The sequence below is a fragment of the Mastigoproctus giganteus genome, chromosome 6 (genome assembly GCF_048544385.1).
Source record: "Mastigoproctus giganteus isolate SK-2022 chromosome 6, ASM4854438v1, whole genome shotgun sequence".
Lineage (NCBI taxonomy): Eukaryota > Metazoa > Arthropoda > Arachnida > Uropygi > Thelyphonidae > Mastigoproctus > Mastigoproctus giganteus.
This window is the reverse complement of record NC_143580.1, coordinates 143,397,895-143,419,052: the sequence shown is the minus strand read 5'-3', so window position 1 is coordinate 143,419,052 and position 21,158 is coordinate 143,397,895. Positions and strand designations below refer to the sequence as shown.

General features: G+C 38.0%; 1 protein-coding gene across 2 annotated transcripts in view; it reads left to right on the top strand.

Moving 5' to 3' along the window:
* LOC150084630 (lysosomal-trafficking regulator-like) overlaps positions 1-21,158 on the top strand; it is an 813,382-nt gene that overhangs the window by 434,427 nt on the left and 357,797 nt on the right. For both annotated transcript variants that reach the window (XM_090375369.1, XM_090375368.1), the window contains exon 14: positions 6,182-6,426. In XM_090375369.1, coding sequence (XP_090231495.1) covers positions 6,182-6,426 — 245 coding nt within the window. The remainder of the gene's footprint in view (positions 1-6,181; positions 6,427-21,158) is intronic.

The following is a 21,158-nucleotide window of genomic DNA, read 5'->3' as shown; positions in this document are numbered from 1 at the left end:
TCTTCTAACTGTTGATTGATGATCTTGATAAACCACCTCTCATTCCCAGCACATTCCCTTCAATGCCTCCTGTAGTCTTCCAGAAGAGTTTTGAACAACCTTGATGGCAAGAAAGTGCCAGGTCCTAATGGTATTTCACCACTTATTCTCATAACTTGTGGTCCTGAGCTTTCTCCTTCTGTGTCACTTTTTACACTTTATTATTCCACTGGTGTTTTTCCTTCTGATTGGAAATTTGCTATCTAGCCAGTTCCCAGAAAGGGTGAAAAATCCTTCTCATCAATTATCATCCCATTGCACTTACCTTCACTCTTTCCAGAGTAATAGAGAAATCTATTAACTGGCCACTCCTGAACTCGCTCAGAAAGGTCCATCTGATCAGTGATCACCTGTATGGATTCCATCAATGTCAATCCACTGGTGATATGTTGGCTTATGCTGGCATCTGTAGAGAGATTAAATGGAAAAGTTTGAAAATTTAAAGCATTTGCCCTTGACATTTCTAAGGCTTTTGATCCAGTTTGTTATAAAGGTCTCCTAAGAGCCTCCATTTCATAGATTGCCAACTGTGTTTTGCAATTGGATATCTAGTTTTCTCTCTGACTGCTCACTGCAGGTGATGGTAGATGGCTGTCTTCTAACTTCTCCATTAATGCCAGTGTTCCCCAAGATTCAGTTCTTTTTCCCGCTCTTTTCCTCTTGTATATTAATGATGTTCTTTATTGACCAAAAATCCTATACCAAGTTTTGCTGATGATAGCATGTTGTGTTCCACCTTCCAGTTTGAGAAGCATTTCCCTGCATATGTAGCTTCATCCTCTTGAATATCCACCACAAATTCCTTAAATGTTGACCCTCAGGTTATTCTCCAATGGGACAAAAATAGCATAGTTAATTTCAATCCTTCTGAAACTCATTCCTGTTTTATATTTTCAAAAAGGATCAGATTATACTCAGATCTCTCTCTCTCTCTCTCTCTCTTCCAAACCAGTCCAAACAAATGCAAAATCAGTTACCTTCAATTTACTATCCAACTTCCAACTCACAGAACCAACTTTCCCTTTTCATTATTTATCTCTTCAGCTTCTGTTTTCTGAACACCTTCTCCTGCCTTCTCCTGATTCTGCTCAGGTTACTGACAAACTGAATAGTTATTTTTAATCAACATTCACACATGAGGAATTTTTTAGGGATAGGGGGGTGCCAGAAGTTTATCAAACTCTAAGAGAGAGCTAAATGATTTTATGTTAACTGAGAGCAAAGTGGAATTTTTTAAGCTAAACATAAGAAAAGCATCTGGGGCAGATAGAACTATTCAATTACATTAACAGAGCTAGCAAAGAAGGTAAGCCAGTTCTTAATTAATCGCCATAATTATGAGAGCATATTTGGATTCAGGGGAAGTTCCTGTAGACTGGAGATGTGCAAATGTATCTCCAGTTCACAAAGTGGGGTTAAAAGGAGACATGAGTAATTACAGATCTGTTAGCTTTGCTTCTGTTCCAGGAAATATAACAGAGTCACTGGTTTCAGAAGTAATGCAGAATCATCTATAAAGGAATGTAGAATCTATAAATACCAGCTGTAACATAGATTTGTTAAGAAATGACCTTGTCTGACCAATTTGACTGGATACTGTAATGCGGTAACAATGGAACTGGATGCAAAAAATTATTTCGCATTATATACATAAATTATTTCAGGGAAGACTTTTGATACTGTTGCAAATAAATGATTGCTGTACAAATAGGAACAGTGTGACATTAAGGGAAATTTACTGCTATGGATAAAGGGATGGGAGAAGACAGAGAGTGGCCACTGTTCTTCTTGGAATAATGTTAACAGTGGAGTCCCCCAGGTTTCGGTGCTGAATCCATTGTTGTTTTCTCTATTTAGTAATGATATTGATGATGGTTTTACTGGCTTTATATCAATATTTGTGATTGATAAAAAGTTTGGCAAGCTGGTTAATGGCAGTAATCAAGGTATGCACTGCCAAAGAATCTAGAAAAATTAGGCAGTTGCACTGAAAAATTCTCTTCTTGGACTAATCTTATTAGTGGAATCCCCCCCCCAAGGCGCCTCTGTAGCCAGATGGGAAGGAGCAGCAGTGTGTAGCAGACGCTTCTTGATTAGACCGGGGTTCGAGCCCGTCACCACCAAATACGGAGGATGCAGAAAGGTCAGGGAATGACCACCGCATATCCCGGAGCAATATGGCCTTAGTTGCTAATACTCCTAAAAAACAAATAACAAACGAACCCCCCCCATTTGGTGCTGTTTTCATTGTTGTTTTCTGTATTTATCAATGATATTGATGAAGGTTTAATGGCTTAATATCTATATTTGTGGATGATATAAAGTTTGGCTGGGTGGTTAATGACAGTAATCAAGCTAGGCACTGCAAAAGATTCTATAAAAATTAATTTTCAGGTTAGAAAGTAGTAGTAGTAGCAAATGGTGCAAAAAAGCAAGCTTATATAGCATAAACCAAAGGGGGGAAAATAGACACTTCACCAATCCATGCCCTCCAAAACACTGTTTAGTTCTTCCTTCAATTTAATAAAACCACCCACTTCCACAGCAACAGATGGAAGACTGTTCTGACAATCATCCACTCACTGACTGAAAGCAAACTTCTGCATATATAATCTGCAACCATCATTCCTCAACTGAATTTATGCCCCTCATGTGTAGTCTCAACAATTGAAGAATGCCACCAGATCACCCACAGGTGCTTAGGCTTCAGATGCTGGAATTTGCAGAACTGAAACCTATCTTTGAAAGAGTCACTTCATTAATCTGGATGCCCTTCTCTGCACCCATTCCAACAAATCTACATCCTATAGCCTCCAGACTTGTATACAGTACTCAAAATGTGTCCTGACAAAGGGCTGATCATCTCTTTATCCCTGCTAGAAAAGTTTCTGTATATCACTGACAAAACCCCATGAGCTAGTTGCTTGTCTGCACTGCTCAGAGAATTTCATAATTTCACAATTTCTCTCAATTCTCTTTCATTTTCCATTACCCTGAGTATAGTAATAGCAGTTCATATGTTGCTCTGCAATTACTGCTACCCATGTGCAGTACCTTGCATTTGTCAATGTTAAACTTCAGCTGCCATTTCTCAGCCCATTGACCCAATTTTCCTAGAACTTGTTTCAGTAGTTCATCCTGATTACTGTCATTAGCCATCCTGCCAACCTTAGTATCATCTGCAAACTTAGACATTAAGCCTGATATACCTTCATCAATATCATTGATAAATATTGAAAACAACAAAGAGCCCAGCACTGAACACTGGGGAACTCCACTAATAACATTAGCCCACGAAGTGCAGTGTCCATTGATAACTACTCTGTCTTCTTCCCTTTATCCATCGCAGTACCTTGCCCTTAATGCTACATTGATCCAATTTGTACAGCACTCTTTTATGTGCAACAGTATCCAAAGCCTTCCTGAATTCCAAGTATATATTGCCAAAATTATTTTTTACATCCAGTTTCTTGGCCACTGCATCATAGTATCCAATCAGATTAGTTAGACATGACCACCCCTTAACAAATCCATACTGTGACTGCAGTATAATTGTATTCCTGTCTAGATGGTCCTGCATCATTTGTTTAACCTGTGACTCCATTATTTTCTCTGGAACAGATATGAAACTAACAATTCTGTAATTACTCATGTCACCTTTTGATCCTGGATACATTCACACATCCCTATTCCATAGGGATCCAATGATGCCCTCATAATTTTGGCTGAGGGTTTGCTTTTTTCCTTTCCCTTCTCACTTGATATAATTGGATAGATTCTATCCATCCCAGGTGCCTTTTTGTTTTTTTCTGTTTAGCTTCAACAATTTCTCTTCCACTTACCTTTAAGTTATTACAAAATCGTATAGTTCCCTGTTAGAGTCTGATAAACTTCTGGCATCCTCTCTAATGCATTCTTCATGTGAGTATGTAGATGCGAAATACTTATTCGATTTATCAGAAACCTCAGCAGTGTCATCATTACTTATTTAAACCACTGATATCAAGTGGCCCAGTATGATTCAACCCCCTCCCTTCTACTGTTAATATAAGCATAGAAATTTTTGTTGCTGTTCTCTACATTCTTTTCCAGAGTCTTTTCATAATTTGCCTTAGTTTGCCCAACTTCCTTTGTGACTTTGTTACAGGCTAATTTATATATATCATGGGCTTTTGATATTTGATATTTTGATATATTTTGACATGATAATTCATATGCATTTTTAATCTCTGCCGCATGTCTCAGTTGTTCATTTGACATTATTGAGGTCTAAGCATTTCATACCAATGAAGAACAGTATTTCTTCATTGGTATGAAAAGCCCAAATTTTCATATGATTACTTCCCTGAATGCTTCCCATTTAGAATTTGCTGTTGGTATCAATTGGCCCCACTGCATAGAATTTAAAACTGTCTGAGACTACCCTTACAAAAGCAAAAACTCTTCCCTTTATCCTTCCCTAATTTAAAATTAAAATTATTATTTTTCAAAATACAAAAAAATCATTTCCCCAGTTATATACATCTGTAATTGTTCAACAAGATGGAATTCTTCCATTATTTTCTTTTTTCTTGAGCTGCAATAATGTACATAAGCCATAAGGATACTTAAATTTCAAAATGACAAATTTAGTTGTATCCAGAAGGTTTTTTTTATTCAGGAGGGTTTTTTTTTTTGGATATCTTCAACCATTTCATCACACAGTATTGTATTGTTATTTAGTGGAATGCTTTTTAATACTGGATCTGGATCCATTTTCATGACTGAGTTTATGATTTCTTGTACTGATGCAGTATCAATTGCTCCCCAATTGTGGGCAAATACCTCGCTTTTGCATTTAAGAGTGACATATTATTATAAGAAGCTTCCAATCATCCTTCAGCATTTCCTTAAACTGAAGATTTCAAAAACGATTTTAAATCCATTGTTCAAAATCCTTGTCTTTTGCACTAGGATACATCCTTTCAAGTTGGTCTTTCATATTTGTTGATTTCATAGCATCTTTCTGAATGGTTTTCTTGCATAAAAGATATAGTGGCATTGATTAATTGATTAATTGACAGGCAAAGAATTAAATCCCAATGTTAAATAAACTTGTGAATATAGATGACACTTCTCTTTTTGTGAGTAACATGGTATAAGTTTCTTCTTAAAACCTATGTTATCAAAATAGTAATATGTTATTATTTGAAAAAAACTTACAATAGTGTTTATGTGTATAATATGCCTATACGTAAATTGTTCAGATGGCAACACTGTGAGTTTAACTGTGACAGGTCTGTCGGTTAACTGCTTGCAGCCATTAATTGTTACTAGCAGTACGACAGACTTGTCACGAGAAATGGCCATTTGTCGGATTACAGTTTTGCTGCCTAGAAGTAAAATTCGCATACCAAATTGCTAAACAAGGCCAATTTTCGTAGTTATATTTTTAAATCATATGTTATTATATTCTTTATATTTTTTATTATTATATAATTTGCCCATTGACCTCCATTCAACCCCTTGAAATGTATTGACTCCTCTTTCAAGACGATTGACCCATAGGGGATCAGTATCAACACTATTGGGAATCCCTGTATTAATTTGTAATGTAGATGGAAATAAGGCTAGTAGAACATGTTGAGACAGTATTTTTTCTCCCAAGCTTTATAGAAATAAAAGTAATGGCACGGTACTGCTTGCACACTGCACAACAAAAAAATAAATAAAATAAATAAACATCTTTCATTTAAATCGCCTTGGCCATAATCCAAAATAGCCTGAACAGTTCCACATACACAAAAATGGCCATATTACTTTGTGCCCTAAGATGCCTTGACCATAATCGAAAATGACTTAACCCATCACCCCTACAATGAGACTAAAAGTGTGTGTGTGTGTGTGTGTGTGTGTGTGTGTGTGTGTGTGTGTGTGTGTGTGTGTGTGTGTGTGTGTGTGTGTGTGTGTGTGTGTGTGTGTGTAATTCTAGCTTATTTCCCTGGGAAATCATTTCTTTAAAAATTCTTTTGTATCTGCAGATATTACTGCTATAAATGATCACTGGCTTTCATTAGGAAAAATGTAATTGAAATGTGAACTAAACAGAAATATAAAACATAATTTAGCAAGAATATTTAGCCTTCTTTTATTATTTGTTTAGGAAAGAAATGAATTTTGTAAACACCTGCAAGGATATCCCTTGACCAGTCTGATAAAAAATGAAAATCTTTCAACTCTTACTCAGATGTGGCGAGATCATTCAGTATCTAATTTTGAATATTTAACCCAGCTGAATAAATTAGCAGGACGGTCATTCAATGACTTAATGCAGTATCCTGTTTTTCCATTCATTCTTGCTGATTATGATAATCCTGTTCTTAATCTTGAAGATCCTTCAGCATTCAGGTAATATAGTAATTTCTGTATATTTTTTATAGAAGAGGGTGGTTCAAGATTGACCTAAACTTTTTATTTATTTATTTAAGAGTCAAATACCAATATGAATAAACAGTTTTTATGGAAGGTCATAGAGAGCAACTTGGCTTGAAATTTGCCTTTTTCTTGCTGTATAACCATGCTTTTAGATTCTATGCAATAGACATAATATAAGATATCGTTGGATCATTTTATGATCAGGTGACTACCAGCTGTTATTATTATTATCCATATGGTGCAAGGAAGCCAGAGGCTTCCTTGCACCAGAGGCTTCCTTACGCTGCACCAGCCAAAAAAAAAAAAATTCCCGCTTTACCCCGAGAGCGAGAGAAGTAGAAGGGAATCCCCAAGAAAGCAAGAAAGAGAAGAACGATGATATCCAGCTCAGGACCCTGGGTTTGCCAAGCCCATACTCACCAGATGTGAACCCCTTCATAACTATTCATTGCTTCAAAAACTGATTTTGAGATATGGCCATGTTAAATAACTGCTGTTGCATCCAAACTGAGTATAAGTGTTAGCAGTATGGAGTATAAGTGTTATAACTGAGTATAAGTGTTAGCCACATCTGTAATTTTTTGTTGAGGAAAGTGGATGCAAAGGATCATAATATATGACCAGAAAATGCAGTATGGTTCTGTATGTGCCAAATGTTTTTAACAAGTTGAATTAGAATCTGCATTCTTACATTGATTACTGACTTTTGAGGAGCCATGGCACACTTGAGTCAAATTAGTTGGCCTTGGAATGACTCCTTTCCCTCTTAGAAGACTCCCTGCCACCTAAAAAATTAAAGACATGGGCATTAGCTTGAAGGTTATAGCCTCCGTAGCCGAGTGGACAGGAGCGGGAGTGCAGTAGCACACGCTCTTTGAGTAGACCGGGGTTCAAGCCCCTGACTGCTGAATACGGTCGATCTGCCAACCCGCACTGGACCAGCGTGGCAGATTATGGTCCATTTCCCTCAGCATGAATTGTTGAGGAGGCTTCCACCCTGCAGTGGGTTGATAATGGCTGCACTTTACTTTTTACTTTACTTTATAGCCAGTGTCTTTTGGGATGCAGTGGGAATAATCCATGTTATTTCTACAGCCATGTGCATTTTTATATTATCCTGTTTTGCAGTGATGTCAACCAGGGAGTATGCAAGAAAAAGCTGTAGAACCAGTCAAAGTAGATCATTTTGTGTTGCATGACAGTGCATGGCCACTTACAAAAACTTTGATGATAACCCATTGACAGCCTTGAGCTTGGGACACACTGGGTTATTATGAGTCAATATTCTTACATTATGGACTTGGCCCACAGTTTTGAAAGAACTTTTTTGAGGGCAGAAATTTCAAATGGAATAAAAGTCTAAAGAACAGTATCCAGAAACAATTACATGACAGGCACAATTTGGCCCTGGTTGCACTTGTGCCAATAAACCCCCATTAAAACCACTGACTACATGATTAACTTTAATTTTTTTTCTATGATGCCAGCATTACTATCTTGCAGTGATAAGGAAGTAAATGTTTTGGTGTACATGGACTTGGAAAAAAAATGAAAGTATGGTGATTGTTATATTTGTTTCTTATAAAATCAAAAAAATTGAAAATAACTGGTCAACCATGGGCCATCCTTGTAATTAATTTGTTGGATTTCCAATAATCAGTTAGCTGAAAGGATTGAACAGTTTACTTATTATTAAATATCTGTTTTATGCACTGCCCTCAAAAAAGAAAAGAAAGAAAGGAACTGGATTCTTAAGTTGTCATAGTGCACTGAACCTTTCCAGATAATGACTCAGACAGGTATATGAGGAAGGTGCATGGGCTACACAAGTTGTTCTCATTATGGTATGTTGAGGTAAGTCGACTGATTTAAGAGGGATGTTATTGTCAGATTTCACATTGCTGGCTTGTCAATTCATGAAAATCATCCATCCATTCACCATCCAAATCAACTGTCAGTGATATTATCATGAAATAGAAAGTAATGGTATCACCGCTGTCCTGCAAACAGAAAGACAATGGAAGTTTGCTCCTAGTGACAAAAGGGTATTTGAAAAGGTAGTACAATAATTTCATTAGATATCCCAGCACACATGGAGTTCAGTATGTAGTGTACCTGAGTACACTGCATTCTGAACTCCATTAGCCTCAATTTTCATGTAGAGCAGTGGAACTTAAGCCAAACATCACTAGCCAAAGTCAGTAGTCTTGTCTTGCATGTTGCAATAGGTGCCGTAATTGGTCCATAGAGTAGTGAAAATCAGTTCTATGGAGTCATGAGCCTTGCTGTATCCTATTCCCCCCAGATACATAGGCATGGGAGATGCCTAGGCAATGTTGGGGTTGAATTTGAAAGTGTCTGGGGTTGAGTTTGAAAGTGTTAGGGTTGAATGTGAAAGTGTCTGCAATTCTGCCCAGACACGATAGGAGGGAGTATATGATGAGAGCCTTGTCGATCAATTCGGCCCTGGAGGGATTGTGCAAGGCTCAAGGGGTAGAATTTTTTTTCAGCCTGGACTGTACTTGTTAACAGGAGAGATTGCTTCTACAGGGATGGGATACACTTAAATAGAAAGGGTGCAAGAATTTTTGCTGATGCTGTCGAGGCAGTGTTAGGTGGGTCGGAAAACTGCTAGTTGGGGGGGGGGATACAAGGACTAATAGATTAACAGTAGCCACTGGCAGAGGTGAAAATGATTCTTGCACTGCTTCTATTGAAATGAGCAGAAGCCTGAAAAACAAGATGTAGGATATTTCAGAGACTGCTGGGAGTCATTGCAGTACAAGTAAACACATGGGTTGTGTTAGGGTAGCTAAGAATAGAAACAGGTGCATGTATACCTGCGTGTACACCAGTGCTAGGAGTTTGGTAAATAAATTTGATAAATTTGAGGTATTGCTCAAAACGTCAAAGGCAGATATTGTTGGGATATCAGAGACGTGGTATCACACAGATATAAGTAATGCGGAACTGGAATTTGGGGAATACAATGTGTATAGAAAGGATAGACAGGACAGGAGGGGGGGGAGGGGTTATGCTATTAGTTAAGAAACACATAAAGTCCAAGGAAGTGAAGCCAGTCAACATTGATGGACAGGGCAGTGTTGAGTCAGTTTGGTGTGACATAAGCATAGGGAAATCAAAATTGAGAGTAGGAGTGTGCTATAGGCCTAATGACTCTGATGAGTATAATAAGATATTGTACAGGGAAATAGAGTGGGCCAATAAATCAGAGAGTCTTATAATGGGGGATTTTAATTTCCCAGATATTGACTGGAATTTGTGGGTTGGTCACTCGCACACTAGCAAGGCTTTTGTGGATTTATTGGATGATTGTTTTCTACATCAGCATATTCGTGAGGCAACAAGAGGGAGCAATACTCTTGATCTGATTATCAGTAGTGATTCTTCATGCATTCAGAATCTGCAGATAAATGAACCACTAGGTGGCAGTGATCACAGTGTGTTGAAGTGGGAATTACTCAAGGAGGTAACTACCATCAGAGGTAAAGGGAAGGGTTTTTGTTTTCGTAAAGGCGACTATGATGGTCTGAGACAGTATTTAAATTCTATACAGTGGGACCAACTGATGATGTTACCAATAGCAAACTCAAAATGGGAAGCATTCAAGGAACTAATCTTGGAGGCTACCAGGCTTTACATACCAACTAAGAAATATTGTTCAAGGTTTAGGCCTAAATGGTTGTCAGATGAACTAATGAGACATGTGGCAGAGAAGAAAAATGTATGGGATACATACAAATTAATGGGTGACATGGAAGCCTATGATAGATATAAGTTGGTCTGTAACCAAGTCACAAAGGAGATTATGCAGGCAAAGGCAGACTACGAAAAATCCTTGGCAAAGGATACAAAGAAAAACAGAAAAGAGTTCTTTACATATTTAAACTCAAGAAGGAAAGGGATGAATCAGATTGGTCCACTGGATATTGATGGTTCAACAGTTGAGGATCCTGCTCAGGTGGCTAACAATCTAAACGAGTATTTTGCATCATTCATGCATGAGGAGTTATTCAGGAAGGAGAATGATGTAGGTAAAGTAAACATTGGCAGTGAGGTAGATGATTTTGTAATAACTGAGAGGAAAGTGGAGGAGAGATTGTTGAGAATAAACATAAAAAAGGCACCTGGGGTGGATGGGATCTATCCAGTTATATTAAAGGAGGCAGCAAAGAAAGTAAGCAAACCCCTAGCCATAATTATGAGAGCTTCTTTGGACTCAGGGGAGGTACCCATAGACTGGAGATGTGCAAATGTAACCCCAATTCACAAAGGAGGATCAAAGGCTGACACAAGTAATTATAGACCTGTTAGTTTAACTTCTGTTCCAGGTAAAGTAATGGAGGCACTGGTTAAAGAAGCACTGCAGGATCATCTAGACAAGAATTCAGTTATAGCTCAGACGCAGCATGGTTTTGTTAAGGGCAGGTCTTGCCTGACCAATTTGATTGAATACTATGATGTAGTCACAAAAGAACTGAATGCAGGGAATAACTTTGATATTATATATTTGGATCTTAGAAAGGCTTTTGATACTGTTGCACATGGAAGACTGCTGCACAAATTGGAGCAGTGTGGCATTGGAGGCAAATTGCTGCTATGGATAAGGGGATGGTTGAGTGGCAGAAGACAGAGAGTGGTAATCAATGGACACTGCTCAACGTGGACTAATGTTATTAGTGGAGTTCCTCAGGGTTCAGTGTTGGGTCCGTTGTTGTTTTCGGTGTTTACGAATGATATTGATGATGGGATATCAAGTTTAATGTCCAAGTTTGCAGATGATACTAAGGTTGGCAGGGTTGTTAAGGACACTACTGACGCTATGCTGCTGCAACAGGATCTTGAAAGGTTGAACAGATGGGCTGAGAGGTGGCAAATGAAGTTTAACATTGACAAATGTAAAGTACTACATATGGGAAACAGTAACCCCAGAGCAATGTATCAACTCTGCGGTACTATACTGACAGTGGTGGAGAATGAAAAGGACCTGGGGGTAATTGTGCAGGCAGATATGAAGTTCTCTTAGCAGTGCAGACGAGCTGCAAGAGTAGCTCATGGTGTCTTGTCAATGATATACAGGAATTTTTCTAGCAGGGATAAGGAGGTGATTATTCCCTTGTATAAGGCAATGGTTAGGCCAAATCTTGAGTACTGTATACAGGTCTGGAGGCCTCATTTCAAGAAGGATGTAGAGCTGCTGGAACGGGTACAGAGAAGGGCAACAAGATTAGTGAATGGAACAAAGGGTTGCTCTTACGAAGAAAGGCTTAAGTTTTGCAAATTACAGAGTCTGGAGACTAGGCACCGGTGAGGTGATCTGATAGAGGTGTATAAGGCTTTGAATGGTTTGAGCATGCTCAATGCCAATGGGATTCTTCATCTTGCTCAGAATAATCACCTCAGAGGGCATAAATTCAAATTGAGGAAGGACGGATGTCGGATAGATGTGTGGAAATTTGCCTTTGGCCAGCGGGTGGTTGGTTGGTGGAACCGACTTCCATCATTTGTTGTTGAAGTTGATAGCCTAAACAAATTTAAGGCTCAACTGGACAGGTATTTTGGAACGGAGGGTGAAATCGGAGTGGCGTTTTTTTTTTTTTTTTTTTTTTTTTTTGGCTGATGCTGAATAAGCTTGCTTTCTTGCATCATATGCCTCTACTAATGCTAATGTTGTCATCTTCTGGAATGTGTTGTCCCAACAATGAAGTTCAGATAAGTTGCAATTATGGTGTGAGGCAAGATCTTTGGTGGTTATGTGTAGTTCTCTGAATGTTAATGCCTATCCCAACATTTTAGACAATTCCATGCTCTCTGTTGTGTGGCATTTCTTTTGTACAAGCCAATGTTTATTTCAATCGGATAATGCTCCATATCATAACACTGGTGCTGTTCAAGATGTTTGTTTTTTTGTTTGTTATTTGGTTTTTAGGAGCATTAGCAACTAAGGCCATATGGCTCTGCGGATATGCAGTGGTCATTCCATGACCTTTCCCCATCCTCCGTATTTGGTGGTCACTAGGGCTTGCATGAAACCGAGAAATTTCAAAACCGAGTTTAACCGAAGTTTACTCTTAAAACCGGTTTTAAAACCGATTTTCTCAGACTTAGGGAAAATAATTAAAATATAACACAGGTACTTATTTTATCTTGGGTAGATTGTATCTTGGGTAATCAAATCTTTTAAACAAAATCTATCACCTCTTATAGTAAAAAAAATAAAAAAAATTAAAATGCTCCAAAAAAGTAACCAGCTTGAGATTATAGAAAATTACAAATTGTATTCAAATCATTTGAATAAAAACTATCTTCTCGTATAGTAAACAAAAAAAAAAAAATAAGCCCTATAATAATAATAATAAATAAATAAAAGTAAAGTGAAAAAAAAAGCTTGGGGAAATTACTTTACTATTTATTGCTCAGCTTTTTTCTGAAAATGATACTTTAAAAAACACAGTATATTAAGCATTTTTCCTGATAGACTTGACCTTATTTTTGTGTTAAAGAGACCAGTGATCGAAAACACTCTCTCAGGTTGGACACTTGTTGGTTTAATGGTCAGCAGTGCTCTATAAACTTTCTCCAGCTTTTCACTTCTACTGCTAGTTGCCTCCAAAATTTTAAATTCTTTGCTGATTTCCAATTCACTCGGATATTTTGAAGGCTCTTCAGTTAATCTCTTTATTACACTATCATACTCTCGCATTGTATCTCCAACATCGGAACTAGATGAGTCTTTGTTTTCTTCTAAAAGAACAGTTCGTTTATTTGCAGTTTCTTCATTCAACGCTAAGACTCCTTCGGAATGTTTTGCAAATAATCTCTGATAAATCTCTTTAGCATGCTTTTTCAAAACTTGCTTACTTGGAAAATCAAAAGTTCTTGAACCTGAATCTTCTTTCCTAAACTTTTTGGGGTTGTGTAGACAGCTCAGCAAAGCCACAGTTTGGCAATTTCGTCTTGCATGGTAACACTGCAAAAGGCTTTGGTGAAACTTTAAAGCAAATGGGTTTTCTGCTGTATCAAGCTTAGCAAGCAGAAATTCTATTGAAGACTCTGCTTTAAGTAAGTCTGTATCTTCAGAATCATTCAACTGGTCGCAGAGTTTCACATAGCAATTCAAGTGTTTTCCAGTCATCGTCAAACACAGCTTCAGTTAACAGTGGCCCCGAGTGCGAAGCGATAGTGACAAGCGATTTTCTCAGTGATCTATAGAGTGCCCTTATTAAAGAAAAAGTTTTATTTGATTTCTAGTGTCTTTTTCTATTTAATTTACTTCCAGTTGTTCTGTGCTTAAAGTATTAAATAAGAACACAGAAAGGAAAACAACCTTTCTTTATTTAGTATATATATTTTACTAATAACAAACAACTAACTTCTACAACCGCTTGGTCACTGGTGGCACCGCTCCTGCCTCCACGTGGCGGGGCCGGTAACCTGGGGGATAAGACAACCCCCGGGGCCAAAAGGAGCAGAGATGGAAACAAGTGATTTTCCACGCTTAGAGCCGAAGAGCTCTCAATTAAATGAGACACACGACACTAACCATGACTCCTCTATCTCAAAGAGAATGAAGAAAGACACTGGCAGACAGGAATTACCAGCCTTCCTGATTATACATTCTCTGTCAACGCAACCTGTCGGCAAGCTCTCCCCCTTCACCATTCAGAGATGCCTAGAACATGCTGCAGGTTCACCAAAAATGGTGAAACGTCTTCAATCTGGAGATTTGTTAATAGAGACCACCAATTCTAGACATTCAGAGCTACTACTACGTCTGACATCCTTGAGTGGAATCCCAGTTCAAATCACACCACACACCACCCTCAATTCATCAAAGGGAGTGATCACTGAATGGGATTTATTGAACGTCCCCGAAGATGAAATAGTTCAAGAACTTAAAGAACAAAACGTCACTCAAGCAAAAAGGATCATGATCCGAAAAGATGGCAATTTAGTCCCTACCCGGAGTATAATTTTAACATTCAGTTCTCCAAATCTACCATCTTCAGTCAAGGCAGGATATTTAAACTGTCGCGTTCGGCCCTATATCCCGAACCCCCTAAGATGTTTTAAATGCCAGAAATTTGGCCATTCCCAGATAGCATGCCGTGGAGATGCAAACAAACAGAATGTAAGGCACCAACTCCACAGTGTCCGAATTGCAAAGGCAACCATCCCGCTTATTCCAAAGACTGCGACCTCTGGAAGTTGGGGAAAAAAATACAAAAATATAAAATTGAAAATAAGGTTTCCTATCAAGAGGCAAGAAAACAAGTAAAATTAAGTATGCCGAAACACACCTATGCTACTGCTACACACAGTCACCAATCAGTAGCATGTCAGACAAGTGACCATTCCTCCAGACACATCGATCTCCAACTGGGCTCGGTTAGTCCTATCTAATGAACATCCATCTCCACCAAACGTAGTAGACCAATGCAGTAATACACCACTAACAGTTCCATCCCAGAGACCTCCCCGTTCTCAAGCAGTAGATAATTTACAGAAATCAGATCCTGTTGAGGCAAAGCAATCTCATATATCAAGCATGGACACTGATGACATAACTAATCAGGATTTGCTGGAAATACATGCAAATGGAGATATGCAAGAAATGAATGACTCAGAACGCCCCAATTTTTTAAGAAAAGAAAAATCAAAACTCGAAAGAGGTAAACAAGCCACCCACAAAAAACAGACAGACTCAACTTCCACCCACAGAACTAAATAATGGAACAGATCATACAGTGGAATTGCAGAGGTTTTCGCAGCAATATTGACGATATTTATGAATTAATTCACCATTTCAAACCCGCTGCTATGTGCTTACAAGAAACCAACTTAACACCAAAAGTCTCCGTTTCAGTCAAAAATTATACCATCTTCAGAAAAGATCGATCTGAAACTAACAGTCCTCATGGAGGAGTAGCTGTACTTGTGGAATCGAGAGTCCCTTCTAGGCACATTCCTTTGAAAACACCATTAGAAGCTGTTGCAACGCGTATAGTTATCGGTATTACATTGACAGTGGTCTCGATATATCTTCCGCCAAACCATCCATGCACATTTCAGGATCTGGAAAACCTTATTTCTCAATTACCATCTCCGATCTGTCTATTAGGCGATTTTAATGGACATCATCCATTGTGGGGTTCACTGGTCTCAAATGGACGTGGCGAACTTATTGAAATGCTACTTGATAGAGAGAATCTGACACTGTTGAACACTGGCTTACCCACCTACATCCATTTTCCTACTGGGTCAAGCACTGCTATCGATCTCTCAATATGCTCTCCGATCCTGTTCCCAACCATAGAGTGGACAGTACACGACAATCCTCTAAACAGCGATCACTTTCCGCTGATTTGTAGCATTCAATCCACCCATATGAAACAAACACAAACAAAAACTCAATGGAAATTTTCCAAAGCAAACTGGACAAAATTTACCAATCATGTATCTTTTGATGAGGATATCATTACGTCTTTTCCTATTGACGCTGCCACCGAATATATCACAAAGCAGATACTAACAGCTGCAACAACAGCCATCCCAAAGTCTCAAATAAGAAACCATCGGCATACCAATCACTGGTGGAATGGTGATTGCAATAAAGCGAAAAAGGAAAAAAATGCAGCATGGAATACCTTCCGCAAATATCCTACCACTGCCAACCTTATTAACTACAAGAAACTGAGAGCCAAAGCTCGTTTCATCCGGCGAAAGGCCAAAAAAGATTCATGGGTAAAATTCGCCTCCTCAATCAACAAAGATACTGATACCCGAATAATCTGGGAAAAAATAAAGAAGCTAAGTGGAAAATATCATGTACCACCTTCTCCTATTATTAACTGGAATGGGAAGGAGATCTCCTCTCCTGGAGAGATTGCCAATGCCTTAGGAACTGTGTTCTGTGAATTATCTGCCTCAAGTGCATATCAACAGTCTTTCCAAAAAATTAAAGCCGGAATAGAGAAAAAGGAAACTGAACTTCAAAGCTAACTGCCATTTACCCTATAACCAACCATTAACAATTTCTGAACTGAAAGAAGTTATGTATACCTCAAGAAACAGTGCTCCTGGCCCTGACGGAATTTACTATATAATGCTTCAACATCTCAATCAGAAATCACTATCTTTATTGCTTAAATTTTACAATCGGATATTCTCAGAACATATATTCCCGACCTCCTGGCAACATTCTTATATAATAGCTATACCGAAACCTGGAAAAGATCACTCGATTCCGCACAATTATAGACCAATTTCTCTTACCAGCTGCTTGAGTAAGACTTTGGAAAAAATGGTACACCATCGTCTCACATGGTATCTTGAATCCCGAAACATAATCAGTAATAATCAGTTTGGTTTTCGAAAGAATAGATCATCCCTAGACCTCATGACCAAAGCCGAATCCAACATAAGAAATGCATTCATCAGAAATCAACATCTCGTCATGATATGCCTTGACATAGAGAAGGCTTTCGATACCACATGGCGATACGGCATCCTAAGAGATCTCCATTCTATTCATATGAGAGGGCACTTACCATATCTTATTCAAAGCTTTCTTCGACACAGGTCTTTCCAAGTTAAGTACCGGCAGGTTTTATCTCAAACATATATACAAGAAGAAGGAGTCCCACAGGGCTCTGTTCTTAGTGCCACTCTCTTCTCACTACGAGTAAACAATATTACAAACTGCATTCCAAACACAGTTGACTCATATCTCTATGCGGATGACCTTACCATATCCTGCCATTCCCAGAATATGAACTATATCGAGAGGCATCTACAAATATCCATAAACAACATTGAATTATGGATGGCACAAAATGGATACAGACTGTCAAGCCACAAATCAACAGCCATACATTTCTGCACAAAGCACAGAATGCATCCTGAACCTGAGTTGCACTTGGCCAATCACCCTATACCAATCGTGAACAGTATTCGTCTCCTAGGGCTAATTTTTGATAAGAAATTAAATTTCCAGGAGCACATAAAATATCTAAGAACCTCATGCGCAAGGAAAATGAATATACTCCGGGTAATCTCCAGTACATCTTGGGGTGCAGATCGCTGTACCCTGCTCCACTTGTATAAGTCCCTAATTAGATCTCGGCTAGACTACGGAGCACCTGTTTATGACTCAGCTAGGGAAAGCACCTTAGCGTGTCTTACGCCCATCCAACATTCGTCTCTTAGGTTAGCCCTAGGTGCATACAGAACATCACCGGTTCAAAGTCTTTACGTCGAAGCTCACGAACCTCCACTTAGCATCAGAAGAAAAATGTTACTGATGAATTACTCAGCTAAAATTAAAAGCCTGCCTACTCATCCTGTTTGGCCACTCCTGCATGATCCTCTGTGGAAAACTCACTATAGAAATAAACCCAGAACAATTCAGCCTGCTGGTATCAGACTGCAGATTCTAGCAGAAAGCTGGAACATCCAATTCGATAATATCCTCAGAGAATCAAAAGATCCAGATCCCCCATGGTCTACTCTCACATTTTCTTCTCATGAATACCTTGAGCAATGGGGTAAAAGTTCCATAGCAAATATTAACATCCAACAATTACATTATGCTCATACACAAAAGTACCCTGAATTCACCAAGATCTATACTGATGGTTCAAAGTCTGACAATCAAGTGGGTGCAGCTGCTGTCTTCCCTAATTCAACTATCTCATTTTCACTTCCAGTCGAATGTAGCAGTTATACCGCAGAGCTTCATGCCATCAAGCTTGCTCTTGAAAATATCTCACTGCTGTCAATAAATAAAAGTATAATATATACCGATTCACAAAGTGCTATTTTAGCTTTGAAAGGTATTTCCTTACCTAACAATCCTTTATTAAAACTCATAAAACATAAGCTGATGCAGCTTCATGAGCATAAACAAACTGTTATCTTTTCTTGGGTCCCAGGTCACAGCAGGAAATGAATGTGCAGATGATTCCAGGAAATGAATGTGCAGATGATGCTGCAAAGCATCCTTCTAATATAGCCTCAACAAATGATCTAGTCCCATATCTTGATTACAGACACAAAATTCAGAAAACATGCATGGAACAATGGACACTTCTGTGGAAAATGCAAACAAATAACAAGCTATTTCAAATAAAATCTGAACCACAATTATGGACTTCTAGCCTTCGTAAAAACAGAAAAGAAGAAGTAATCTTAAGCAGAATCCGAATAGGTCACACTCACCTCACACATCTCTATTTGCTTACAGGGAATGATCCTCCTCAATGTGCAAACTGCTCACAGCCACTTACAGTAAAACATATACTTGTCTAATGTAGCTTGTTTAACAATGCCCGACGAATGGCTTTTAGTTCCATCTCAGATCAGCTACAACCTTTGTCTCTCAATAACATCATAGGCAAAGAAGCAAATCTCTCTGAATTATTTCTCTATTTAAAACAAATTAAAGTGTATGATCGTTTTTAATTGCTGTACAAGCAGTTCCCGTATGTAAAATCAATTGATTTGGGAGGTGCAATATGGCCTAAGTTGCCCTTGCACCAAAAAAAAAAACACCACAACACCACAACAACAGTTAACAATACTGCACATAGAGCATTTGGAATGCAGTTTTTCAATTTCAAAAATCTCTCAATCATATAGAATGTGCTATCCCATCTAGTCTTGCAATCTAATATAAGTTTATATTCTTTTGCTTTAACAAAATTTTGTAATATGCCATTTTTGGTAGGCAATTTTCGAAAAAGCTTGCAAATTTTTCTGACCTTGTTAATAGTTTGTACAATATTGGCCATTGGATTGAAGAAATAAACGAGCTCATCGGTAAAGTTGGTTTGATAAAGCATGCCTTGCTGTCTTTCTTCAACTTCATCATCACTACTTTCTTCATTATTTTCATTGTCTTTGGGAGACTCAGAGACTGTGGCACTATAATTGATTGCTTTTTCATAAAGTACATCTATAACTGACAGATGTATACAATGGGCTATACGTTGTTGATGATTAGCGTAATTTGCTTGCCAAGCTTAATCATCATTGCTGCTCCATCGGTGGTGCAGGCAAAAATATCCTCATCCAAGTTCAAACCAAATTCCTTCAAGTGTCCATTCACAATTTGCTCAGTTCTTCTGCTATCAAGTGAACCATTAATCTCAATAAGACCTAACGACCAATGATTGTCTTTTTAATGCACATTTATGTTCATATACCTTTTATTTTGTATAGACATATATTCGTCTAGAGTCAGTGAATACCGTGCACCCAAAACCAATGAATTTTTGAAATGCTGAATGAGTTTTTCTTTCTTAGTTTTATAATAATTCAGAACCATATTTTTAATTCCATTCACCGAGGCTGGTGGTAATTTATCGTATTTATTTTTCTGCAGGTGAAGGCTTGATTGTATAAACACACTAATTGAATTAAAAGAAAATACATCTAAAGCAGCTAATTTTGAAATCTCTTCTTACATAGATTTTTTAACGATAAAGTTTTCTAATGTTCTTACCATTTTTATGGGAGGTTCACTGTTATCTTGTTTAATGTCAATCTGATGCATTTTCTTTAAATGCAACATCAAAGACGATGTAGATCCTCCAGACGACTTCATTATCTTATGACATTTCAAACACTGTGCTTCATCTTTGCTTTTTCGAGCAAAATAATTCCATACATTTGATTTCATCTTAGACATATTAAGAGTAATAATAAATAAAAATATTGAAGATAACAAAGGCACAATACTATGCGTCACTCCCGCAAGCACTGAAATAAGAGTCTAAACGAGGCAAGTTTCAAAATTTTCACGTTTCAAAATAAATAAAAAGAAATTTTTTATTTATTTACTTGCAATTTTTTTTTCCCCAATTAAATCTATTGTATTTTCAAAATTACATAAAAGCTAAATTTGGTGAAGCTGCTTTTTGGAGAACATTTGATCACAAATTTAATAGGAATAAAGAATCAAAAAACTTTCTACGATTGAAATTTGATGCAATATTCAGCGAATCTTTTTCTAGTGGGTAACCATCAACAAGGCGCGTTCCATAACTTGCCTGGCGAACAAGATAGATGGAACGGAGAAATGTTGAGCAGTTTCTTTTACGCTATCGCTCCGACTCACTCAGTCGTAAATGAGTACACCTGCATCGTGCCATGATACAGGTGGGAAGATAAAAGGTACCCCTCCTAGATTTGGGCCACTTGCCCATGAGATTCGTACCTTAAAATAAAATAAAATAAAAAAACATGTTTAAAACATAAAGCAGTTGAACGATCCAGACAAACAAACAAACAATAGAAAATGTGCGTAACAAAAAACTATATTTGAGGGCTAACTAAGAAAATATTCGAATCCGGTTTTAGAAGCTCGGTTTCGGTTTTAACAACTCAATATGAAAACCGATTTAACCGGTTTGCAAGCCCTAGTGGTCATGGTCTCGAACCCCAGTTAATCAAGAAGTGTGTGCTATGCACTGCTGCTCCTGCCCACCTGGCTATGGAGGCGCCACTATTCAAGAATGAACTTAAATGTTGGGGTGAGAGTAAGGCCAGTATATCCACATTCAACTGGTCACTGTTCTTTAGAATGGAGGACTATGCATTTTGTGGTGGAATGCCCCAGGAGGATGGAGTGTGGATAGTGGCAAAGGAGCAGTATTGATATAAATATAAAACTGACGTATGTC